General features: G+C 38.7%; 1 protein-coding gene across 7 annotated transcripts in view; it reads left to right on the top strand.

Annotated features, from left to right (window-relative positions):
* Nucleotides 1-27,681, top strand: part of DENND1B (DENN domain containing 1B) — a 152,893-nt gene that overhangs the window by 20,720 nt on the left and 104,492 nt on the right. For all 7 annotated transcript variants that reach the window (XM_068199607.1, XM_068199610.1, XM_068199608.1 and 4 more), the window contains one exon: nt 20,138-20,181. In XM_068199607.1, the coding sequence (XP_068055708.1) occupies nt 20,138-20,181 (44 nt within the window). The remainder of the gene's footprint in view (nt 1-20,137; nt 20,182-27,681) is intronic.

The raw sequence follows: 27,681 nt of genomic DNA, 5'->3' as shown, positions 1-27,681 counted from the left end.
AAAGATCATAGAGTGTAAAACATCAGAAGTTGACTTAAGTACTTCTATAGGTAAAGCGCTTAATACCCACCAGTCTCTAGGTTTGACAGCTATCCTGTATGGGCTTTTTTTTTTAAGGGCATTACAAGGAACATTAAAATACTTCCTAAGCATGACTGACCTATGTGGCAGAGGGAGATGCTGGCATGTGTCTGATGTCTGACACTCCCAAAGACAGAGAAGGTTCTTATCTTCTGATTTCTGCTTCCTTTGCAAATCCAGCCTTGTTTGCCTGTTGACAGAACTGAGGTTGTTGTTAGGCCCTTCCTGGATTGTTGCATTTGTGTCCAGACTCCCAAATCCCGTTGCTTTCTGCATGCTGCTGCCATGACCAGGCACTGTGGGGTGCTGGTAAAGGATAAATGTTGTTGGTTTTTTTTTTCCTGTTATGACAAGGATGATTTCACACTTTCTTGTTCAGCACAAAACACACTTAAAAAAAAACAAACAAGCCCCCCCCAAAAAACCTAGCACACCCTCCTCACGTTCCCCCAATCAATCAACCTATGCCAGACAGCAATTTGTTTGCCTCTTATTTTGAGACACTCTGGCTCTCTTTTCAAAACAGATTGGGGAAATTGATGAGAGAGATGCATTTCCTCAGCTGTGCCTTATTCTGCCAGCAAAGCCCAGGGAATTCTTTAAAAATACACACTCAAAAGAGGCCATAAGAATTCAAAAAAGATGCAAACATCAGTTTTTCTGCAATAATAAATTCAGAGTTTCAAAATATATCATATGCTTATTCAAACATTAAAATTTTGCTCAGATGTAGACTTTTTCCCTGGCTTGCTTGTTTTGGATTTTTTTTTCAAGATGAAAGAATAAAAGAATAGATTTTTATTAATGTTACTTCAGTAAACGGTCCTGCTACTGGATTATTCATGCTACAGCAATGCAGGTGTTGCAAAGAAACAAATTACAAGTCACTGCAATGTGTGGATTTTTGTTTTTTCGGTGTTTTTTTTTGGTTGGTTTTTTTTTTGTTTGGTTTTTTTTTTTTTTTTTTTTTTTTTTTTTTGCTTTGTGGGTTTTTTGCTTTTTTTTTTCCTGAAAAACTCAATGGTTTGTTTGCACTCTAACTTTATGGATACTCTGTCTTGGTCACAGTTTTCCTTACAGGTCTTGTTTCATACAGCAAGGCATAAAATACTTCTGTTGCCATACTTTTATTTTATTTGCTGAAGATAACTCGTACAGTGGGCAGTAGTGACTCCATGCTTTCAATTAATTTTGGAAGATACAATTCTTTTTGTATGTCTTGAGTTCTGCTTTAGTGTATCCATAATGAGTATAAAATTAGGTTCTGCAAATATCAAGAATGCTGTGTGCTTGGGTATAATTTAATAATCTGTGTATTATTTTAAAGACACACATAAGCAATGGCTGCTTGCTTATAAAATGCATTTACTGACCCATGAGTTAATTGATCCCTATGACTATTTAAACCGCAGGGCTTTAAAAGTTTTTCTCTTATCTTTATGTTAAACAATGGAAAGTTTTACCGTATGTTCAAATAACGTCTTCATCAGGTTCACAACAGGATACCATAGTTAATTTTCAGTTGAGTGCCTTACAGGATTTTCTTTTTGCTGGCTGGTTGGGTGAAAGTCTAGACACTGAGAGACGAGGCGTTAGAGGGGCCTCACAATATAGTTATTGTGAATGGTAAGTAGGAGCAGCTTCCTCTGATGTACGGACTCCATGCCCAAACCAGTGGTACAAAGGCATAGCTTTTGTTCAGGGGGATAGGGGCTAATCCGAATGCTGCACACTGTGAAAAACCTTTTATGGAAGGGGGGAAACTTGCCTTGAAGGTGAGAGGTCAGCAGTTTAACCTCTGACTACAAAACAAGAGACCAGCAAAGAATGGGATGAACAAGGGGGAAAAATACTTCAAGTACTCCATTCTTTGTTTATCAGAAATGGGTCAAGCAAATGAGTGTCAGGAATGGTTACAGGAGTTCTGATGGGCTGCAAGGAAGTCTGAAGATGTGCTCTGGCTTAGTTGTTCATTGCTACAACATGGAGTTAGGAGCTCACATAGCTCTCTCTTAAATGCTTGATAAAGTGATCCCCAAAACAAAATCCAATCTTTCAGCAGTCCTGAAAAGCACAGACACTCTTCTCTCTTCCTCCTCAGCCTATATCAGGTCCTTTTGTTACTACAATTTTTTATTCTAATTTTCTTTTGTGTAGATTAACATAATTTAGTATTTGGCCTTCTAACTCTAGCACTTTCTGGACTGTTTTTTGAAATTTGTAAAGAAGCATCACAGTAATCACACGCTCACACGTGTTCAACAGGCAGTGAGATGGGTCTCTTTTAGCTAAAGCCATGGATCTTTGGGTGGTCAGTGCTATTGTACAACAGCAGGGGAGAGCTGTTTCCAATCTTTGTGCAAAGGGAATATGGAGGCTTTCCCCTCTGATCTCATTTTGGTATTATCAGTGCTGGGAATTTAGTCACAATCCAATTAGAAATGATGGAAGTTATGCTCACTAGTTAAGCCTCCCATATTCTCAGGTCCACCCGTTTGGACCAATGGGTTGTGCTACTCTTGGCTCAGGCTGGGAGAAGATACCAACAGTGATTAATACACTTGGTGCACTAAAGCTCCCTGCTTGGCATACAACCATTCCTTGTGCTTCACTACATCCAGCCCATGAGAAGCACTGCTCACCTCCCTCCCAGCCTCTCCCAGCATGCAAAAAAGCAAAGAAGACATAATGCCTTGCTTGTGCACCTCTGGAAGTTTTATACTTCACTGGACATAGATGTATTGTGTATATGAGGTAAATTCCTCTTCCTGCTTCACACAAAGGGATTAAAGCTAGGCTTTGTTGTTGACCCTCTTCACATGTCACATCTTCAAACACTTGCTTATGACCTGGACAGCTTTAGGCCACTTGCATTCAGAGAAGTGATCAGGAACCAGCAGTTCCTCAGCAAGTTAGTGGCAGGGCCTCTCAGCACCCAGGAAAATAGATTTTGGTACAGGCTTGATTTTATTTGTGCTTAGAAATAGCACAGCCTCAAACATTGTGCATCCTCTGACCTTTGTCTGAGTTTAATCTTCTGTTTCACAGACATCCATCTTTCTTATTTTTAAATATTTTAGGGGTAAATTCCTCAGAAAGGTGGATCTAAGTATACTTCCATGATCTGACACATCTGCAAATGAAAAAAAGAAAAAAGACTTCATTTTTCTTGCATTCCCTAGGAACTCTTTTGGGTTCACTGATTAGAACATACAGCATTTTAGTGGAGACCTTGTTAAATATGCAGGGTTGTTTATTATATAAATCATAAATGAAAGGCTTAGGATTGTGGCTGTTGCTGGAATTGCATAAACAGGTGATTTCTATAGCTATTAAGTGAAAGTAGAATGAGGAGCCCCTTATAGTCTTTTTGCCTTGCTCCTAATAGGTTAGTTTTGTCACTATGAATTGCAAACTTTGAGGTTTTCCAGATTTGATGGGATCAAATGGTGTTCTTGAAGCTAAATGACTGACATTTTTGCCCTTGGGAGAAGCACCAGAAGTTAAAATATTGATGTATTTTAGAGTAGGCACCTTTCTATCAAAGTTTGAAAAATAAGAAAGAGATTTTTTTCCCCATAATTGTTTCTTCTGCAATCTTGAAAAGGAATCTAAACCTCCTCTTTAATGGCCCTTTAAGATCACTGAGTCCAACCCTTAACCCAGCACTGCCACCTGTGCCACTACACCATGTTCCAAAGCACATCTACATGGCTTTGAATACCTCTTAGGGATGGTGACCTCCTCACTTCACTGGGCAGCCTGTTCCAGTGCTTGACAGCTCTTTCTGTGAATATTTTTTTTTCCTAATATCCAATCGAAACCTTGCTTGGTACAACTTGAGGCCATTTCCCTTTGTCCTATCTCTTGTCACCTGGAAGGAGAGACAGACCCCTTGCTGTTTCACCCTCCTTTCAGGCAGTTCTAGAGATCTGTAAGGTCTCCCCTGAGTGTCCTTTTCTCCAGGCTAAACACTCCCAGTTCCCTCAGCTGCTCTTCATCAGACTTGTGCTCCCTATTACTGAGAAGAGAAAAACTAAATGCAATTTTTAAGCATTTAAAAAGGTCAAATTAATTATTTGAAATTAATGAACCCTAACAGAAAGCCAAGGGAGATTTTTACTTCATACAGCAAGGCATGCTGACCAGAGTACTTGCTTAAAATGTCTTCCCTTAGCAACATCAGGTTGATGATACACTTCCATGTCTTTGTGCAACAAAACCACTAAAGAAAACATCCTACTTGACCATAGTTTATGAAAGTCAGTTTTCTTTATGAGCTGAAGGAATAGTAAAAGAATTGCTTTAAGCCTTATAACCACAGACACAAGGTTAATATTATTTCAATGTGCCTCTTAAACCTGACAAATTAAGGAAATCAAAACAACTACTCCATGACATGGAGTACTCCTACTCCATGACCAAAGAACCTGCCAGAACCTGTCCTCTGCTTCTCTTCTACATAATCTTCAGTTCTTCAATAGCACAGCCTGATTGCAAAGGCTTTTGTCAATATTTCTAATTATAATGTACTTCAACAAAATATTACAAAGATCTACTGGAAAGCAACAAAGTTCCCTTTCTATTTTTCTTTTATGTATTAGCTAACTGTAATTCACTTAGCATAATCAAGAATCATTATACCTGTTTTCTCATAAACACTAAAGAGTGCATTTACATGTGTGCATATACAATGCATCTCTGCATTCAGAGTAAACACAGGTGTGTTTGTTCATGATAAAGACACCATCAGGTGGTTTTTTAGATGCTAGTACAAGCCAGATTTAGATTACAAGATAAATTTAGATTTTGGTACAAGCTCTTGGCAATTTGTTAAATCCTCAAGGCTGTCCAGCAACACACTTGTCCTCTTCCATCATAGGCTAATTTTGGAAGCACGTTTAATAATAATCCTATTAATTGATTTGGACCACTCTAGTAAACAAATTTACTTGTAGATAAACACTGGATGCTGTAGGCTTTACATCTTTATCCAGTATATCATACTGGACAAAGAATTGTAGATGGAATCACAGAATCCTGTTGGTTGGAAAAGACCTGCAAGACCATTGAATCCAACCATCAACTCAGCACTGCCAAATCTAACACCAAAGCACGTCCCAGCCACCACATCTACCTGTCTTTTAAATCCCTCCAGGGATGGTGTATCCACCACCTCCCTGGGAAGCCTGTTCCAGTGCTCAATAAGCCTTTCTGTGAAGAAACTCTTCCTAATATCCAATCTAAACCTCCAGTGGTGCAACTTGAGGCCATTTCCTCTTGTCCCATGACTTATTGCCCAGGGGAGAGCCCAACACCCACCTGCTACCTCCCCTTTTCAGGTGGTTGTAAAGAGCAGTAAGGTCAGCCCTGAGCCTCTTTCCTCCAGGATAAACACCCCCAGCTCTCCCAGCTGCTCCTGATCAGGCCTGTGCCCCAGACCCTTCACCAGCTCTGTTACCCTTCTCTGCACCTTTTCCAGCATCTCAATGCCCTTCCTGGAGTGAGTGGCCCAAACCAGAGAGAGGGTTCAAGGTGCTGCCTCACCAGTGCCGAGTACAGGGGGACGATCCCTTCCCTGGTCCTGCTGGCCATGCTATTCCTGATCCAGGCCAGGATACCCTTTGCCTCCTTGGCCACCTGTGCCCAGCTGGCTCTTGTTCAGCCACTGTCGGCCAGCACTCCCAAGCCCTTTTCCACCAGGCGGCTTTCCAGCCTCTCTGCCCCAGCCTGTAGCATTGCATGGGGTTATTGTGGCCAAAGCGCCTCACCTGGCACTTTGCTCTGATTAACCCCATACTGTTGGCCTCAATGCAGCCTGCCCAGATCCCTCTGCAGGGACTTCCTGCCCTCCAGCAGATCAGCACTCCTGCCCAGGACTCCTGCCCAGCTAGCTTTCATCTTCAAACTTACTGAATGTGGACCTGATCCCCTCATCCAAACCATTGCTAAATTCATTAAACTGAACTTGCCCTGAAGAAAGGAGATACACTTTACAGTTTTAGGCAGAATGTTATTCTATGGAATTTGCCTAATCCTCTGTGGGCTTGGTAGGAATGAAGAATTTAAGCAATAATAAATCATTTAGGATAACTTGTTAAAATTGAGATGTGATATTTGCACATCCATGATTCTTAAAGTCTATTTTCAGTATTTTCAGAAATTAGTGGATTTCCCTTGCTTTAGAAAGTTCAGGGATTTTGTTTATCAGAGTGATGGAAGACTCAAGATAAGAGGAGTTATCTGAGGCATGCTTGAGAGAGAATGTATGTCTTTGTACTTGAAAAGTGCAGCAGTATTTTTGTATCCTGTGGGGTTTTTTTTACTAATTGTAAAAACAATGAATTAAAAAGGTGCTCTAAGGAGATACCTTATTTTATGCAGACATAATTTACAAGTGCATTCTATATGAGTGATTATGAAATTTTCAGCATGAGTGATTATAAATAGTCTTTATTAATAAAAAAATGGAAGTAGTTGTCTTAAAGCAAAGTAACTTTTGATTTCTATAGCTGCATATTGAATTGTTCTTGGTGGGAAGTATATGTGCTTGGGTAGTGATTGTTTTTTGCTGCAGCATAATGTATTTTAATGCAAGAACTGGCTTGTCTGAAAACATTTTAATGTTTTTTCCAAAAATTTATTTGCATCTCTAATGAAGATTGGTTGACACCTGTGATTATTTCTTAGTGTTCTTAGCCTTTTTTGCTATCCTGTTAAATGATCAATGAGACAATGGTACTATTTTCTTTGGCTCATCCAATCATGACTCTAATTTCCTTAGATCAGAAATGATTTTGCTTTTAGCATTGATTCCAAGTGTACACTGTGCCAGTCTAGGTTCTTACATACATTTATAGAGCTCAGCTGTGCTCCCAGAGGTGAATGTCTTTCATTTTCAGAAACAAAACAAAGAATAAAGAGAAAGGCTCGATATGGTTACCAAATTGTTACCAAACTGTACAGATCCATTGAGATCTCCTCTTAAGCCTTCCAGTGGTGAACTTGCAGCCATGGCAGCAGCACTGTCTTACTGGTGGAGATGGAGAATGTGCAGGAGGACAGAGCATGGGTGTGAAATGACTAGAAGTGATTAGTGATGTGGAGCTTGTAGGAAATCTGAGGTTTGTTTAATCAGCTGTGTTAAGGAAGAAGCTGAATTACATAGAGAATGGAAGCCAGAATAATACAGCCCTTCCAATAGCATCAAACCCTTCCATGCAACACTGAACATGGAGAAATTGAGCATTGAGAGAAGGGCAGTGGTTGAGAGGAGAACTTTTAATGAACATTTTCATACAGATTAATGTAATAGAGTGCGTAATGTTACTTGTAGCGCCGTATATCTTAGCTCCTTGTCCATTCTGTGTGTAGACAGCTGTTACTGTGGTGCAGGTTTATATGTGCATTCAGAAATATTAGCACCAGATTTATTTGGGAAATTGATATTTTCAGATGAGACAACCTTAATTTATGCTATTGTTGATTTATTAATAAGTGTTTTCTTGTTCTTTCACATCAAAAATAATAATATAATTTTTCACCCAGCTAATTTTTTGACTGCTGTGTGGTGCATACATGCTTTCCCTGGCCTCATCTCACTTCTTTCTGCTGTTATGCTTTTAGGAAAGTAAAATGAAGACCTTCATTACTTAAGAGACAGAAATGTTCAGTTCAAACATATGGATGGCCCATCATTCTGCAATGCTCCCTTCCTGTCGTTTTTAATCTTCCCATCTTCAACTACCTCACTGTTCTCCCAAGTGTGTACAGTCTGTTTTCTTTTTCCTTTCTACTCTGCATGGTGGGAAGCACTCCCTGGGATGCTGCTTTGCCTCTGTGAGGCGGTGATGGCCCAGCTGGAGCTGCCCTGCCTGGCTGGTGTCCTGGCTTTCCAACCAGCAAAGCAGCTGGCCTGGGCTGGGCTCGCACCCGCCAGTGGAGCCATATTACCTTGCAGGATGCCTTTGTTGAAGGAACTGCTTCTCACAAAAACGTTCTTGTACTTTTTGAGCAGCTAGTTTGAATGCAGACTGCTGAAACGGGAGAAGGCAGCTTCTGACCTTGCCTTCTGGAAAGGCTCAATTTACAAAGGATGTGTTGAGTTCTGACCCCTCATGGGCCATGCGAGTGCAGTGTGTTGTTTTGAACTTTAGCTTTTTCTATTAGAGTGAAATATATTGTCTGCTATTATCACACTATTAAATTAATTTTCACTATTTTGTGCGTGATTTATTTGAGATTTCACTGGACAAAGCAGACATGAGACACTGAGGTTTTGTAAGATAAAACAGCATTGCACTTAAACCACATCACCTTACTTTGTAATGGGATGTAAATTACAGTAATGCATCTACATCACCCTTCTACTTTGCTATTCTGAATAAATAGTATTCTGTTTATTCACTAAATTATGTGATACCAAGAACCATCTTGGAGAGTTTCCCAGTTGTTGCATGTGCTTTGGGATTATTAACTCAGAACCCAGATCTCATGCCTCCAGGGCTGCAGGACACCAGACCATTCTGGTACAGCCTCTTCATGTATTTCGGGTTGCTGTTTACATCTCTGGTTTTGCTGACCCCTCTCCAACACATAATTGGAAATTTTGACCTTGGTAACACTAAACACCTGTGAGAAAACCCTTTGACTTGCCTTTACTTGTTGTATGTGTTTGTGTGGCTTGTGCTTTAAAATAACTAAACTTGCCCCCCATGGAAATGTCCCTTTTTAAATGCCCTTTCTTCTGAATTAAAAAATCATGCTTTTTTTTCCAAAGACCTCATGATGTTTGGGAACCTGAAATAACTGACTTGAGGTCAGGCAACAGGTAACTGGCAGGACTGAAAAAGCAGTGTGCTTCTTCTAATTCGCCGTGTGCTGTGCTGCTAGTTGGGTCTGTGTTCAACCTCTGCTGAAGCAGAGAGGACCAGTGTTGTTAATGCAGCTCAATAACAACAACAAAAAATTTCCTGCCCTCTCTATCCACTTTGTGACTCTTCAGAGTTTTGAAACAGATGGGGAGAAGGATGCAGAGGGTTGCAGCTATGGTAGAGTTTATTTTACTAAAAGATCAATAGGTTTTTTAGTTAGAAAATGCCAAGGAAATAAATTGCATTAGCCTTCTGCCATGTGCAGTGTTCTCTTTTAATAGGCTTAGTAAGGGAAAAGTGCCCAGTTTGAGAACATCTCTGGGAGGGGTGTGATGTGCAGTCTCTTCTGGAGTTCTGGGACATCCTTGGTGGGGATCAGAAGTGATCTGATCTGTATTCCATGAGAAGTCAGGAGCCAAAGCCACGGTGCCCCTGCCTGAGCCCCTGGGTCTCAGCATGCATTGTGTGTGGTTGCTGCCTTGGAAATGTCTGGGACACCCTTTCCTAAAGTTTTGTTTGTTTTCTGTGGAAGAAACTCAAGGTTTGGTGATTTTGTGAGGGTGGTTTGGTAAGTGACTGGTGTATTTTCATTAGCTGCAAAAACTAGTCCTGGAGGGGACTCGTAACATAAATGCAAGTGCAAAGGTTGTTTTCTGTAGCCTTTTTTCTGAGCATGGCTCTTGAACACTGAAGCATGAGTGCTTCATGACAGAGGGGATCTCAGCTGTTGGTGTAACACTGATCTTTCTGTAAGCAATCTCTCTTAACCTGCTCTTTGTGTTTTGTTCTTATCAAAAGTTTAGTGTTGACTTTTAAGGATTGGTATGGGAAAAATGTCAAAACACTGATTTTCAGCCGCATGCTGCCTGCCATAGACATATCAGGGCTCAATGCATGTGGGCCAGCCTCTAAAATATTTTGTTGCTGATTCTTGCTCACGTGGAGGGCTCTTGGGACAGATGGCCCCTCACCGTTGATGGTTCGATTACAGCGATCACCCACAGCTTCTGAAGAGTGCGAAGAAAAGAAATTGCTTTCTTTGTCAAGGTGTTTTCATTTCAATTCTCACCCATTAGCCCTGTTTGGTTAAGTTTTGAATTACTCCATCAGGTGACTGATGAGTTTTATTTTTCCCCCTGATGATATTAAAATAGATTTGGGGTTAAGATGGAAAGAAAAGGCAAAAAAAGATTTGTGCTTATTGATCTGTGCTCCTTCATCTTTGTTCTGGCTTAATCTGTCATGAGCAACAAAAATTAAAATGCAGACTGAATCAGAATGTGCTAGAAAATACATATTTTAAAATTAAAGTCTGTGAACTGTTTACCTATATAGCAAACTGTATGTATGCTATGGCTAACCAATATGGTTGTTAGGATTCTGGAGCTTTGTGTAACTAAGGTTTGTGATTATTTTAATTTACATATATAAAATTATGAAATGTTAGTTTATATAATTACAGTTTTTGAAGTTTGATATGTTTCAGCTGTAGTGCTGGAGATGTTCAGAGGAGTAGGAATCTTCCAGGCCATGTCCTGGTTACCAGTGCTGTTCTACTTCCATTCCTTCCTACCACAGCCAGTGAGCAAAATGTGAAAGGTTTGAATTTCATGTAGAAAATGCTGCTTGTAATTGGAGAATGAAAAAAGGATAAAGAATTTGAAACTATGCATTTATAGTGTACTATTATGTTCATTCTTTCTCACACATAAGCAGAATATCATTGCACAGTTCCTAGTCTTGTTTCACAACATAATCACAGAGATGGGGTGAATATATGATACAGTAGTTAATTTATTTTAAGTTTATTAGTTAAATAAAATGTCATAAATAATTTAGAATAGAACAATGAAGAGAGAATCTAACCCCTTCTCCCTGTAGCTGTCCTTGGTTGTAAAGACAGTGGCATTGGGATTGCTCTTCTAAGATACTATGTTTTCCACTATTGCTCTGGCCTTTAGGTAATTTCTCCCTCTAAGTTGTTGAGTAATAGGTAGTTACTTACCTGTTAATTATTGAGTAATCACATTTTACTGCTTGTGCTAGTCAGTATTTAAGGCACGGGGTATAATTTAGTGGAAAGTTGTGCTGTCAAGTACCAGCAGTTGGACTGTGCCCAGGATGTGGTCCTCACCAGCGGAAAGTGGAAGGAATGTTGCTGCACTGTTCAGGCAAGAAGTGATGTAAATAGATAGTCATTATATCATCTTTGGCCAAGAGGGAGTTCCCCTGCAACACTCATTTTTTTCCTTGAAGTAGCTAAAGACTGGACTAGCTTCTGCTTAGAGAAAAAAAACTTGCAGAAGGATTAAGCTTTTGGTTTAATTTTTTATTGCTTCAATTTATTTTTTAAGGCATGTTGACGTTAATGTAAGATCTAGTTTTCTGTTATTTTTGGAAAATGTCTGTCAAAAGTGGCTTGGATATCACTCTGTGTTTTCTGCAATCAATCAGTTTGTTTTACAGGGTCACATATATCCCTGGTTTCATGTCCAAGCTGATACCAAATTTGTTTTTCTTGGAGTAAATCAGGAAGCAGTAACTCAGGTATTCATAATGTAGGGAGATGTAGTTTTTGTCATGTGCCAAAAGCTTTTTTATTTTTCTATATGCAGTGTGTGGGGGCTCCACAAAGCAAATATAACAGTGCAGTCTGTGAGATAAAATGGTTCTCTCTGATCAGACATCACTGACATGAAAGAGCAAGTGATGGTCCATCCCTAGTGTACTTGGCAAGGCAGGAGTTTTGCTTCTTCCTAATTTACTTGGTGCATATTGTTTGGTAATAACGTACTTGAACTTTTTTAGCCCTTTCTTAAAGTCAATATTGCATATTTCCTAATATAGGAAAATTTCATGTAGCCCACAATAGTTTTTAAGAACTTTAAGTCCTATATCTTCATTTAAAATGAAGAAACCCCTGCATGTCTGTTTTCAAGGGAGTGTGGTAAGTTACTTTTCCATTCTTTGTGGGAGGGTGTAAGACTTGTGTTTGCTTGTGAAGGTGAATGCTCTTAGTCTTACTCTTTTCAGTTATTGTTCATTTCAGTAGATCACAGCACTGCCTGTCTCCTTTAAATTTCTTTGAACAGGAGACCCAGGGACAGCAAAAGTTTTTTGTTTTTTTTTTTTTTTTTTTTTGTAAATCCTCCTTAAACATTAGGAATGACTGGAGACATACATGGTGCCCACTTGCTTCTTCTTCTGCTGCCTTAGTTCCTAGGTACTTGTTCTCATGCTTCACTCATGATTACAACGTAAAAGTAGGAAAATTAAGACTAACACAGCTTCTAAAGGTATACAGTTGTTTCCATACCTTACAAAGTCATTCTAAAGACTTACCAGGTAAAAGAAACCCCTGCTTATATATTGAAGAGACAAAATAAAGGCTGAACATATTCATTTTATCTCAGCACTATCTGTGCAATGAACTCTCACCCTGATTAAGGTTTTAGCCTGAAGCATGGCTAATAGCATTGCAGCCCAAAGGGCCCTTTCTTTCTGTCTGTAGTAAGCTGAAATGACTTACTGCTCTGTCCTTCAGTGGGACAAATTCTTGGGCCAAAAGGGATTGACCTGCAGCTCTGAAGGAGATGTCACGGAGTGGCTAGAACTTTTAACCATCTCTCCGCCTGTAAAAGGGGAAGAAGTACTTATTTCCTAGTTCAAGTGCCTTACAGACAGGGAAATCTGAAAGACTGGAGAAAGTTTCGGGTCCAAAACCTGACAAAGCAGGACAAAGTCCTGCTTCTCTACAATGTACTTTGCTGAACCTTGCATGTGATTATTTGGGAGGTCAGTATTTGCACACTGTTCTCACCTTTCTGAAAAACTTGAGGAACCTTTGTCACATAAGTTTAAAAGTAGAAATATTTGACAATAATTCTCTGATAAACTGTGCAATCAGCAAATCTTGTGCGTGGCTTTGCAGTGCGATGTAAGTGTGTCAGATTCTCACACTTCAGTCTGGATGGTGAGCTGTTGATGCCTCGGTGGGGCAGCAATGGCCAGCACTTAAAAGCTGTGGAGTTGCAGTGATGGGGTGGGGCTGGCTGAGCTGGACCCACTGACTTCAAATGCAAGTAGTTTTTGTGGGGAGTAGAGAACATCGTGTGTGTGTGCATGCGGTTTTTGTTAAGGGCTGAGTGACTCTTAGAGATATGGATTGCACCTTTTTTTTTCATGTGTATTAGAAACAAAATTCTGGTTTTCCACAAACATGGTGTGAGCACTGGGATCTTGAAATCATTTGCTAAGTATTATGTGCTTATAGGAAGACGTAACTAAATTCTGAGCCAATTGGTAAGTCCATGAGTAATTTGTGCTACTTGTGACTGGGAGCATTTTTCAAGCATACATCCTACAGAAATTACTTCAATTGTAGATGTTATTACTACAGTTAAAAACAGTTCCTTAGGAAAAGATTCCTCATGGAAGGAAGATGTTTTCATCTTGCCATTAAGGTCTTTGTAATTATGTTTCTGAGCCTGATAAAAAAAAAAAAATCACATTTCTGATTGGCAAATGTGCAATCCCAAAGACATACAGATAACAGCTATAGTGATTGTGACTGAGGGTAGAAACTTTTATTTTCCCTTTTCCATTTCCCAAAGGTCAGTATTTAGCATGTGGTTGTTGACTCTGTTGTCATTTAGTTCACACTTTACTTTCTGTGAGAAAAGTTGGAAGGAAAAATGTCAAAAGTCACACACTCCAAATATCACCTTTGATGCCAGTGTGAGATGGGTACCTTCAATGCCTAAATTATTTTTCAAAATGAAGCATAAGCTTTACAGTCAGTTGAAGACAAGGCAGAGGCCACTGGTGTGGGTGAGGGAGAAGGGACAGGAGACACTGGGCTGCTGTGCTGTGGTCATGCTGTGGCTTATTCTGAAGGACAAGTCCCACCTTGAGACCCCGAAGAATCTCAGTGTATTAATATATAGCAGGAAAAGCTGGCAAATTACTGGAACTTGTTTATATTTTTCTGTAACTGATGTTGTCAGTGATGCTGACATTTTTGTCTTGTTCCTTTACTGTTTGCTGAAGTAGGAACTGTTTGAAATTGTGGAGACAGTTAAGGAAGGCTCACTTGTGAGTAAAGTGTGAATAAAAGATTTGAAGGTGCTGGATTGTTAAGATTTGCTACAACTTTGTAAATACATTTTCTTTTGCTACATGATTTGTATAAAAGTATACTTTAAGGTATTTTCTGTAATGGCACCTTCATTTCCATATTATCTTTAATCTGACAGGTTTTAGATGCCCAAGAAGTTAGTGACTGGTCCTTAGTTTTAGTTTTTTAAAATCAAATTGCTTCAATGCATTTTGCTCTTGTTCTTTCTTTTGATTTCTGATGCTTGGAAATTACTTTAACTCCCTTCTTCTCCCCTTTTCCATGGCATCCTACTCTTCTTCCTCCTGCTCCTGGCTGGTGCTCCACTTTGATCCCCCAAACCAGGGAGCTGAAAATCACTGCCCCTTCTGGCAGCAGGGCCTCCCATTCTACTCAATTTTTGGCACTTCATGTATGAAACTGTGAACGGACAAATTTTAATATGATATACAGAAATCTTTTTTTGCAAGAAGTTATTTTTTATGCGAATGCTGCTTTTTTCATCAGATGATTTCATCTGTAAAAATCCTTGGGTTGCATGTTATGGCTCATCTCTTCTTTTGTTTCTGAATCACTCTTGTAGTGATTTGGTTGAGTATTAAATACTATATTGATACAAAAGCATCACTAGAATTACTGTTGAGTGTTTCTGGAAAATTATTTTAAGTATGTAAGAGACCTTTGTTTTTGAAAAATAGCAGTATCGTAAACTTAGAGAACTAATTTCTTATTGCTGAAAACTACTTAGTCTAACAAAATTCATTCTGCTTATTGCTTAAATGTGTGTTTATAAAGCTGTTCCCTGAGATAACACTAGATAATTTCAGATTTATTAATTACATTCTCATGTTCACATAAGGAAAAAAAAATGTGGCACTTGTTTTTTCCAGACAAGAAAGAGGAACAGTCTGCAATAAGTTTTGCTTTGCTACTTTCCTTTTCCTCATTGTATTTCTTTCCCACCCCCTTAATTCCTGGCCCCAGTCTCTTCTTTCCCTTCTGCACTGACAGCTTTTTTCCAATGAAAATCTGTACAGCATCAGAGAAAATATAACTGGAGGAATACTGAGCAATTATCTAGTCCGTTCCTCTGTCCCAAGCATGACCAACTCTGCTTGGAGGTCTTTTTGTCTGTTCTGCTCAGTACAACCAACAAGGATGAAGAGTCCTCCTCTCTCCAGAATATTGGACCACTTAATGAATCTGTTTCATTTTATCTTAGCTGTATTTTCCTGTCTGAAATATTTTCTGTTGCTGTCCAAGAGAATTTCCCAAGATGATGTTTCTCAGCATGTGTTTGTAATTTCTGTTCCATTACCAAATTTCATGTGTGCTAATTACCTTATCCTATTGTATTTTTGTGTGGCATTTGTAATCTGCAAGCTTGATGATTATGAATAGTATTTTCAGAGTGTATTTAACTTGTCACTTTTTGGGAAAGTTACAAGCTAGAAAGCTTTCCCTTTTTTTTTTTTCATAGTTTAGAGTGTACTGCTTCTCTAATCCACTCTGTCATGAGAAATAGTACCTTTGTATTTTCTTCGATTTGTTGCAGAAGTTAAACTGTGGTAGAAGTTGTTTTCCTGAAAATATAGATGACATGCTTTATGACCTTGTCTCTACAGGAATAGATTTTTGGAGAGAAATTACCTTGAGGATCTGCATATGTTTTCCTCTTGTCTTAGTGGGTGTCACAGTTGCCTGCATTTATCTTCCGGAGCAGTTCTAGATTACACCTTGAATGCTATTTTTTTAAGCATTGCCTGTGACTTGCTTTTCTCTTTGTAATTGTACTGCACTCTTTGGTACCTCAGCAAACCTTTCCATGATTGTCTCTCATCTGGCTCGTACCACGGGAGATGTCCTTTCCAATGCTGTAGGATATTTAGCAAAGTAATTTTCAAGTGTTACTGACAGGTGCTGAGATTTATGTCCTGGATGTGGTAGGCATAGAAAAAGTGCTGTTTGTACATGAAAATATCCATTTACACATGCAACAATATATATACAATTATACATGTACCACACAAAGTATTTTATTTCCTTTTATTACTACATTTACTTAGAATTGGTGCAAACCATTTGTCCTGAGAAGTCTGTTAGAAGAAGTGAACAAGGAGAAATTCAGTAGCTCCTCAGCTGACTATAACAACAGCTATTTCTGAGCGGTTCTCATCCTCTCACCCATAAAATCAGCATAAAATTGACCTAACATTGCCAGATCAGACAGAGTATCTGGAAAGTAATCCTCAGGGAAAAGAAAATTCAGTCTTTGTAAATCTGAAGATAGAGTGCATACAGTTACAGAATCGGATTATACTTTCTCTTTTTATTTCTAAATCAACCTAAATCAATCTAAAGCAACCTTTTGTTTCTTCCTCTGCAGCCCTTTTGAGAAGTTGTCCCAAAGATGTGTCAGATGCTTCCTGAGCCTCGCTCCAAAAGCAGAAACCAACATAATCTTTTGAAAAAAACTCCAATCCCAGACTGGGATAATTATCATAAAATCCTGAGGCTTTTTATAGGTGTTAGGATTTGGTTTCAGAGAGTAAAGGCATAAAAAGAATAGAGTAACTTTTCTTTTTGAAGCACAAGTCACATCAGATTTTCTTACTTAATAAATGCATGGCAAGTACCTACTAAAATAACCAGTTAAAAGCCAGTAAAAACAGCTGCAAAACCCAGCTCAAAGCAGTTGGACAAGTCTTGAAGGCATGTAATTTCTTCTGAGTGTAGCACCGAATGTTTTTCTTGGATTGAGTTAGGAATAGTTTTTTTTTAATGTTGGCTCTTTTTTGTTTTCATGAAGGAGTATTAAAAGCATTGTTCTTCCTGTTTAGATGACATGAATTTAATTATCCTCTCATGATGTAAATATCCTTTCATGATAGGAAAGTAAATGTTGTTATACCTATAGTTGAGCAAACTGGAATTTACTTTAGATTGGTTTTTACCATTTCAAGTGAGGCTGGAGTAGTATGAGAGAGCCTTAGTATGAAGTGAAGACAGCAAGATGAGCAGGACACTAAATTAAAGTTTTAGGGTTTTACTGTCTGTTGTGATATCAGGGCACCAAAAGAACTTACTGGAGCTGTTGGATCTTGTTGCCTGTAGATAAAGGGTGGCCCTGTGAAATGCTGTTAGCTCTGTTGGCCCCTCATTGAAATGCAAATTTTAGCCATATTTTGACCCCAAACACAAAGTTTTGCTTAATTCTGAGAGTGTACTTTGCTCATGACTGTGACCTTTTAAAATAACACGCAGAGGTTTTGCTATTGTGATCTGCTTCCTATTTTGAAGCCTGGCAGTTACATTTGCACTAAAGAGAGTCAACAAAAGAAATTACATTTCTGTCTGATTTCAGAAACCTCAGTGATTTTGTTACTGTGTTGCTAAAGCATTCACTATACAAAATGCTTCTCATGTAACTGTACTTCACATCTGCCAAAATCATCTGCCTGGCTTCACTGCTGGGAAGAGGTGATGTTGCTAAGCTCCTGGCTGGTGATGCTCTGGCAGCCTGGCCTCACTGCAGAGTGGTCCCCTCACCTCCTCAACAGGCCACAGTGCTTGGGTTTTGCAATAGAAACAACTATAAATGGTACTGCAAGACTAGGGAAGTTGTGAACAAGAAATAGGTGATCAGAAACGGAACTAGAGGCAGCTGCTAACCAGCTTGTACTGCACGAGCTGTAGCAAGTGCTTGATGCTGGGAGTGCTGCCGCATGAAGCAGTCCTGCTTTTTTCTCACCACAGCTCCCTATTCCCTAGTTTTTCTTCCTTTTTTTTTTTTCTATTGCAAACCCAAGGGTTTTGGGGAACTGATCTAGTTAACACTGCCCTGAAAAGTTTCAGACACTTGGTTTGATCTTGGCCAGTTCCCTCATCTGGCTCCATGTAGTTGTCACAGGCTGCACCAGCAGGAGACAGACAGTGCTACAGCTTCACCAAGTACCTGGTAGTGGGAATGCAGAGGGATTGCTCTTTCGAAGAGAAATTTATGCTTGAAATGTTTGTGGACATATGGCATTAGATTTACAAGCTCTGTTGAAGTATTTTTTGGATTCTGCAAGTTTCCCGTGCTTTTGAGCAAGTAATTTATGGATTACTTAACATCAAGTATTTGAGATGTTACCGTACTTGCTGCTCCTTGGCTTTATCAGGGATCATTGTTGATATGTAATTGCTTTCTTTTTCATAATACTAATTTGGAATAAAAACAACAGTTCCTTTATAGGATAGTCAAACTGCTCTTGTATCTGGTCATTATAGAGATTTGTTTGCAATTTAAATACGTACAAAATAGATCAGGAAAAAAGATCTGTCTTGTAAGTACCTGTATTTATTTGCTCTTATATTCTTACAAACGTAGCATCATATCTCTTGTATCTGCCTTCAAAAGTTCTTGCTCCCCATAGTAATGGAGGAAAATTCCTTGTGCAAAATGCACATATTTTATTAAATAATACCTGCAGAACCCTTCCTGGGTGTTCTTAGGAGAAAACAAGCTTGTCCAACAAGTAGAGTCAAATGCCTCAATTTTTATAGAAAATCTCACTTAGATTTAAATTGGATATAGATTAGGTCTAAATTGCATTGAGTTGACTGAAAAGTTGAATTTTGTAACACATTTGAAATTCATGTTCTGCTGTTGGCTTAAGATCTGGCCTGGGGTGCAGGAAGAATGCTGACTTTGGTCTCCAGCTCCTGGTGGCTGGGCCAGCGGCAAATGTACACGTGCGACGCCTCTGTGCTGAGCAGTAGGATTTGAGATCAGCAGCTGGGAATGACACCACCAGCAGTGGCATTTCCCTTCTCATTAAATCTCCAGTTTGCACCAGCAAATATATAGAACTCAAGAGTAGAAACCTCCGTACTTTGCCAAAAGTGGAAAAACCCTGTGGTTCTGATGTCAAACCTAGCACCGAGAAGGAAGTTTCTGAGTTACCACGCAGTGATGGTATTAGTGTCTGAAGTGGAAATCTGAAGAGTTTCCCAGACATTCTTCCCTTGGAAGACTGGGTCCAGCAGCTCCTGAGGCAGACAAGAGGTGGCAGTTCCCATCAGGCAGTGTCGTGGCACTTACTGTTGTGCTTCTCCTTTGTTTTCCTGCCCTCGGGCACCCCGAGCTGCTGCTGGCCGTGGTCAGCGGCCGGAGGATCTGCCTGACCGCGGCTGGGGCACGAGCAGGAATTGGAGAGCTCCGCCGCTGGTCCAGGCTCCGGCACTGCCCTGGGTCTCCCTTGCAGGAAGGTGCCTAATTGCACTTCTAGCAGGTGGACAAACACCGCTGCTAACCTGTTGTTCAGAAGCCTGTGAGGCTTCGTGGGTGTTTGTGGCCATGTAACAGTAGCACCTCCGGAAGGGTTTGTATCAAAGGAGATTAAAAGGTTTGGGGGGGAGGCAGGATGAAGATCATAATTTGTGTTTTTGTTGAAAGGTTATGATTCCAATCATTGTGATAGAGGTTTTCAAAATAATATTAAGTGGAGACTAATATGTAGCCTAAATAACTGTTTTTATAATTAGCAGTTTACAAGAGGTATTGAAACGGTAGTTTTAAATGGCTCTGAACAGTAAATACTGAAACATGCTAGCTTGTCTAAACTCTTCCTTGAGAATGCTGGTTACATTGGTACTATCTTTAAAACCACAAAGGATGTTTTTCTGTGCTTTCATAAAGGCCTTTTCTTCCCCTTATAATTTTCTGTTTTTTTTTTTCCCTAGGATGAAAAGAGGTTTTCTATCTCTTTATTTCTTAATTGATTTAAAAAGTAGAAATTAAATGTGCTTAAAGAATGAGGTATTCCAGGAATAAAGAATTGAATATGAAAAGAATTTGGTACATTATAACCTGCTGCCATATGTAAAACAATAAGCATACAGTTTCATAAATATGAAATGAGTCTTTTTAATAATCCAGTATCTTCCTTAGTTTTTAGATATATTTTTGCACTTGCCTCAAAGCTTGATGCTAAGCTGACCCTCTCTTTTAATATTAATGTACTCTGACTGTAATACTCTGTTCCTTTGCCTCTGATTAATGCTGTCTGTCAATTATTTACAGATCCAGTGGTACTGTGGAAGTTCCCGGAGGACTTTGGAGACCAGGTTGGAAACATGAGATTGAACTTTTTTTTTATGTTAGAATAATAATAAAAAAGCTCTTCTATTCAGCTGTGGAGAGGCAGATGCTAATGATAGCAGGGTGGAAGTCTTCACCCAACTGGTGACTTGGTGATTAGATTGCCTCTGTGACAGGAATATGTGATAGCAGTTGTAGAGCATGGAATGTTGTGCTAGTTCTCTGCATCCCCTTATTTTTGATGTAGAGTATTTTAATCAGGTGATCCTGTTTGATATGTTGGATTTTTATCTGTTTTGGGATTGAGAATGTGGAAAAAATTATCAATAAAGCTTTGCAAAACACTGATATTATAAAAAGCCATCAGATCAAAAAAGTTGAAGAGCTACCCATGTATGTCCTCTTAATGTCAGAACATGTGCATTCCATTCCTTTAATCCTTTTCAATGCAAGATTTTAGATAGTTATTTAATAATATTTTAGAGATACCCTAGTTACTTGCTTGGGGGAAAAAAATCCTCAGACACTTATAAGAGACTGATCTAAAGTTACTGATTCTGAAAGTGTGAAAATCCTATGTTCTATCTATAATTAATCCTCAAAGGAAAGTTTATACATACAGGACTGATGGATTATTTCACTGTTTGTAATGACAGCAAGCTATTAATTAGTGTGTTGGGTTTTTTTCCCCATGACTATTTTATTAAAGTTGTTAATATTAAAATTTAATGAAATTACTAAATTTTATTATTTCAGCAAATTGTTACAAGAGTTTCTTGCATGGAAATATTTTCATAAAAGAAAATACATAATGGAACTAAATAGAATAAATATCTTTCTCTCAATGGCTTCTTTGCCTCTTGTTTTTATACTAATATTGAGGCAAACATATTCTTCATTGGTAATATCACCACAGTGGATGATCTAGAAGTGTTGCTGTACAGAAGATGTTGATAAATTGTTGTTGGTGGTTTTTTTTTTTTTTTAATCAATAGTACATGATTCTATAAAGACAGCTATAAGATGATTCATGATGAAAGAAGTAAATATACAAACATAGAAAGTAGGATGTGTGCTTAGGGAATAGCATAAGTCAGAAATGTGCAGCCTGTAAAAGAGTGAAAAATGAGCAAATTGTGCTGTTATATGTTCTCAGCTAGGCATTCAGCAAGTTTTGATAATTATCCTAGCTGCAGGATGATCATCTTCATTGTCATTTAAATTCTTTTTTTCTAGTTTGTTTTGTTCTTTTTCCCCAAGAAAGACTTGATCTTAAAAAAAATTATAAAGAGAAATTATGTATGAAGAAAAATGGGAGCTTATTCAGCAAGTTGAAGGTTATTCAAAGAACAGCTGGTGTAGAAAAATGATTAGAAGATGAAGCCCACTGAAGACTGGAGGGGAATCATACAAAGATGCAGTAGACATACCTAATCTGTAAACACCAGAGGCGTCAGGCAGTGCTCTGCCTTTGGGCTCTGAAAAACCTGTGCCTGCACATTGTGTCTCAGTTGTGTGGGGTCTCTGGCATTTCAGGTAAATTGCCTGTGTTCCTGGGAAACAGGGTATTTTAATCCTCCTTGCAAGGGAAGTTTTCCTATTAGAACCACTGGATTTAAACAGAATATATAGCAGCTTCTGAAGCAAACCCCTGAGCCAAGTCGTGAAGTGAAATCAGCAGAAGCCTTCTCTGCATGTGTGTGTGCATGTTGAACTGGGTAGGTTAGGATTGGAGACCTGAGTATCCACCAGATTTAATTTCTTTAAAAATCAAAAACCCACTAAAACTATCAGGGCTAATTTCCATGAAAGTCTGTGGGGAGAATGTTAAAGAAAAAAAGGAAAAAAAGAGGAATATTCTCTGCTCTGTTTTTCAGTCATTTCTATTTTAAATGTAAAATGTGTGAGTTAGTTTTTGGATGTATCCCAAAGAATCATCTTTCCTAAAATTGAAGGGCTGTCTGTTTGCACAGTGATGTGATAACAGTGGGCAAAATATTTTCCTCTCTTCCTGAATTTTTCTACAGTTTATCATGTCACCTTTTTGTTGCTTTCATAATGCAAAGAAAACTTGTCTAAGCCATTTTGACATTTTCTTCCTCTTTCTCACATTTCTCCTCTAAGTATGTCTGAACTTCCCTGTGCTTACTCATCTCTAATCTTGTTTTTCTTCTGCCCTGCCATTTTCTTTGATGGTGGTCAATATTCTTTTGGTGTATTTTTTCTTAAATATTGTCTTCCCAAATTCATGTTTTGCGAAACATCTGATCTGTTGTGGATGGGATGTAGAAACTAGAATTGATCAGGAGGAAGACAAGACCAGAGATTTGTCATAATTACTTAATCACAGTCTGTCAAGTAAAGGAAATATTAAGGCATAGTTTTGGTATCACAAAAGAATTTGCAAGATTCATTGTTGATTTCCTTATCTGCCAAGATTGCAGGGAAGCCGCTTATTTTCTCTCTGGTAACTCCTCAGATGCCAGAATAAGAAGGAAAAGAGAGAAACATAGAGTGGGGAAGGAAAAAAGTAATGCTTCAAGGCAGGAAATGAAAAATACTTCTCTTTGCCAGGAGTGTTTCAGAAAGTGGTTTTGCCTTCTTTCATTTTATTTTATTTTTTGAGGTGGGAGTAGTTCCATTTTTAGTAACTCTCAAAACTATCAATGAAAAAATGAGCTCATGCTGGTTAGAATTCAAAGTACAAAGAGCCACTCTACCATTTCAAAGAAAGTATTTATTAAAAAGTGCCTCAAGAGCCAGAAGAACTAATCTGTTTGAGACATCTTAGAGTTACAAGTTACTGTTGTACTGGCATTACTGATATAAAAATGAGTTTGACATTGTGGAAAATGTTGTGAATAACCTCAGCACTGTAGAAAAAATGTGAAGATTTCTGATTTGAGCATATATAGGTCTTCTGTGATTATCCTCCAACACTAAAATTTGGATAAAGAATGAGTTGTAACCATTTAATGGGCTTTTTTTTTCTTTAAAATGTATTTTGAATGTATTTTCCTAGAGGCACTGTCTTGTAGTATGTTCAAATATCCCCTTTATGCAAAATTTCCCATGATAAAAGATCAGTATGTTTCTAATCTTGAAATTTATTCAGACTGGTTAAACTAGAGTTTCATTTCAGCCTTACAAGCCCATTTTAAAGTGGAAGTCTGAAGAAAAAATATTATTGCTATGATATCTGGAAAAAAAATCCACTTGTTTTTTAAGAAGAAAGTATTTTTAAGGGCTTTAGAAAAGCAGCCCAAATGAAAACAACACCTTGGCTTCCAAACTGAAGTACTTGCTGACTGTTGAAGAAGAAAACCCATTTCTGCAGAAGTTAATGTTGCCCGGCAGAGCTGCGATCTGCTGGCACTGGCTTGTCTGCTCATGGCAGAGCAGTCAGTAGCAAAGCCCTACTGATGTCACATGTGTCCAGATGTTTCCACTATGGCTCTGTTCATGTCTGTTCAGCAAATAAAAACACTGACACTCCCACCAGCTTCACTGAGTTCAAACATTCCTGGGTGGTGTTAGCACAAGGAAGGAGGAGAGCATTGTGCCGATAGCACCAGCAGCAGGTGGTGCCTGGGCAAGAGGCGGCGCTGCTTTCTGTGTGCCTTAACCTTTGGGGCACGTGAGGTCCAACGTTTCTTATCAATTTAGTAGTTACAAGTATGTTGGGTATTAATTTTAGCTGTTTAAGAATGCAGTAGCTTTTTTATCTGACTGCCTGTTGACCCAAAGTGATTTCTACCTGTAGTATGTGGTGTCCATTGAATAGTTCTCATTCTTTGCCCTTCTAATCACATAATATTTTCTAATTTCAGCCTGCAGCTTCTCTGCTAGTGAAAAACATCTCAGCAGGAAGGTGACACAAATAGCTAATATCAGGAGATGGTCTTACCAGAAGCCACTTTTGTAATAAATATAACAAGGGGTTGTTAACTGCAGATGTGGGTTAAGAAGGAATTCAGACTGTGCATTAGACTGTTGGTTGAGTTGCAGATTTCATCCTATCTCCTCTTGCTTTCTACGACAAGCAGTCTAAATCTGCTTTCCCATGTCACCCAAACCTGCAGATGAGTAAGGAGTAAGGGATAATGCAGCCCACATGAGGATTCTCTGCTCTTTTCCCTGAAGTTAGGGCAATGTCTTTATATTATTAGATCATATTTTACGTAACATCTGGGTTTTAGTTTTACTGTATCACATTATACAGGAGTCATCACTGAATTGTGAGCTTTGTATCCTGCAGTGACCCAAACTAAAGTCTGATACTATACTTGTAAATCTACCTGATTCATGTGAAAATATTTGTATACATAAAGAGGTACAGGTGCATATGCAGTTGTTTAAAGGATAAGTCCTCAGAAGTACCAATGCGTTGGTCTTCCCGCAGCAAAGCACCAGTCACACACTTGACTTTCCATGTATGTTTCAACTACTGAAAATTAAGCCAGGCTTAAATGAGCATCTGATTGGAGACAAAAGGCTCAGTTTCTTTCAGGATGGAATCTTTGATTGAATGGATCATGACAGCAAATACATAAATGAGGTCACCATGAAAGAGATTATATTCTTTTTTAAAGATTTAAATAATACCACAAGTTGTTTTTTTGTTTGTTTGTTTTTTCCAATATTCTCAAGAAGCAAGCTAAAATCTGTTCTCTGGGTTAAATGAATATGTGGAAGCCAGCAGTGAGATGTTGTGTTCCTCTGTGCTCTCTTAAGAGAGCAGCAGGAGCCCAGGAGGTATGAGGCTGTTTACACTCCTTCCAAGGCTGCAGGCGTGCTGTTAGGGGATGCATCTCACCAGGTTTCTGCATGAGATGCCTTTGTTCTTGTGTTCTGATGAGGCATTAAATACATGTTTCAAATGTTTATGCTAACTAGATAGGTGCTTGCTTTGTGGGATTGTTTTTACCAGGAAATCTTAAAAAGGGTTTGGTGATTTTGTTGTCTGTTTATTAATAAGTATGATTGATATTTGGGTGCATTGGTATGAGAAAGGAGGAATCAATCTAATGAGATTACTAATTTTCAGTAGTGTTTTTGTCTAAATTTTGCACACTATATTTAGTTAAGGGATATTTTTGAACTTGAATCTTTGTGGAAAGCAATTAGCCCTGCTGAGATGATTGCAATGTGGCAATTTTGTACATTGCAAGGTAACTTTATCTTGTTAAGATAAAGTGATTTTTGTGAGACTTTGCATTTGGAAGACGCTGTTTTTATTGAAAAATACTGTGTGTAAGGCAATGCTTTTTGTCTATGCAAATCCCAGCTGATGGATGATCAGCAGGAAAACATTAGGAGGTGTATTTATAGTTGCTAACTGCACTGTGTGAACAGAAAAGATCTGTTCAGTCCTGATAAATATTCTGTGGAACAACTGCCCATGAAGACATGCTGGGAACACCCAGAATCACCAAGACCCTTACATCATTCAAGATGTGAATATTCCAAGATGATTTCTCAACCTTTTCTTTTAATTCATCCCAACAGAGACAGAATAAATCCTTGAGACTTTTATTTTTTAATTTTTTAAAATTATAAAAGGCCAGTACAAAAAACTTGGTATTTCCTTGACATTTTGAGGACAGGTGGCAACATGAAGTATGCTTGTTCTCAGAATTGTGGGAGTTTTGTTTTATAGAGCTTTTAAGTTAAAAATGTTGAACTTGATCAGCATATGGTACTGGCTAACCTCATCTCTACCAGCTCTTTTGTTATCTTGTTATTGTTACAGGTCTTAATGACAGTTGTATGCCATAGTTCTGGATGCAGGGGTTAGTCCACCCTGGGGAGGAGAGAGAGAAACAGCAGTGTGGATTATGGAAATATGAATTGATCTAAAAAGCAGCTCTCTTGTAACAGAATGGGACTCAAAGAAAGACTGGGGAGAAGCTGGTGAAAAGACGATGGAATATGATGTGAAAATGATCATTTGAATGCTTTCCTTTTCATTCCCAGCTGCTGTGTTCTGGTGAAAAGGCACACATTTGTATATCTTAAGGCTGGGTGAAAAAGGGCCAGATGAATGGAATTACTTGTTAGATATGTTTTCATTTTGAGTCAAATAAATTATGTGCATTTTAATAGACTGTCTGCATATGTTAGCCATCTTTAAAAATCATACAGCTGTGATATTGGGGGACTACATTTTGTAGAAGTAGTTTTTTCTCTGTTTGCTCAAATAAGTACAGAATTAGTATTTGACTGTCCTTCAGATATTCTCTATCAGCCTATTGAAAATAACTGTTACTGATTTGGCTTATTTCAAAGCCAAATCAGATTCCAGCCTATGGTGACGTGCCAAACCAAAGAAGAAAAAATTAACTGATGGCTGAAGTAGTGATGACAATCATTTGGAACATCTTCCAGAAAGACTGCCAGATTGTCACATGTGATGTTGTTGTTGATTGACCTCAGCTGCCCTCAGAATATTCCAGTTGAATATCCCCTAATTCCTTATTCTGGGATACCTTATACTTTCTCATCTGCTTCCTTAATACCCTCATTCCATTTCAGTCTTCAATTTGTTGCCTCTCTTACTTTCAGCATTGGTTTTGTGTCTCAGGCTTACTGTGCTGCACTTTTAGGAACATCGTATCCTTTCTGTATTAAGTACTGGATGTAATATTCCTGAACCTTCTGTTTGGTTCTTGGCTCTTCTTCTGCCTTTCTTGATGATAGTTTTCTGCAGAACTGGGAGAGCATTTGAGGTACATTGGTTCACTGCTACTGCTACAGGTGTTTGAAGTGTCACTTCAAATAATTTGATGATATTTTGTTAAATAAAATACTCTTTTACATATTGCATATGTTAGGGAAATGGTTTGGGATCAAAGTGCATAATCCACATGTGATGAAATCAAGGAACCAGGCAAAGAACAAGACTTGATGGGTCTAAAATCAGGAACAGGAGCAGCATGAAGAATGCAAGGGTGATTAGTGGGCTGCAGCTGGAAGGATCCAGGCTACATGGTTTGGGATCTTGGACCAGGAATAAGGGAAGGTGAAGCAGTTCCAGGCAGGTGATCAGGAAAGGAAATATGTTAATCCATCAGAATATAACTGTTTCTGGTGCTCATTACTTCTGTATAAGTTTTCAAGGCATTGTGAACTACCTGGCTGGTAGACTCTATATGCTTCTCCCCTAAGCAGAGGTGTTGAGTTTCTGGCTTTTGTGTGTCTGTTTCTGTGTGCAGTCATTAATAAATGTACACTTGGTAATGAAAGATCCACATATGAGAAATCATCTGTCTCTGAAGCTACAGTGCATGCTTATCTCTGCCCTTTATCCTTCACTAGGCACTAATGACAATGATTAGAGAAAGTTTACTGGACCAATGAACACTCAGTGCACCCATTCTTGAATTTTAAACTAAATTTTGGAAGAGGGAAGACTTCTTTCAACTGATAGGAAATTCCTACTGTAGGAACAGGATTTCTGCTAATTTTTCAGTAAGCGTTGTGAGTGCTAGTTTAGATTTATGAGTGTCTCCCCTGAGCATGGGCAG

Source organism: Anomalospiza imberbis, chromosome 9, assembly GCF_031753505.1.
Source record: "Anomalospiza imberbis isolate Cuckoo-Finch-1a 21T00152 chromosome 9, ASM3175350v1, whole genome shotgun sequence".
In the NCBI taxonomy this organism is placed as follows: domain Eukaryota; kingdom Metazoa; phylum Chordata; class Aves; order Passeriformes; family Viduidae; genus Anomalospiza; species Anomalospiza imberbis.
Note: the sequence above shows the minus strand (reverse complement) of the source record. Positions and strands in the feature narration are given on the sequence as shown.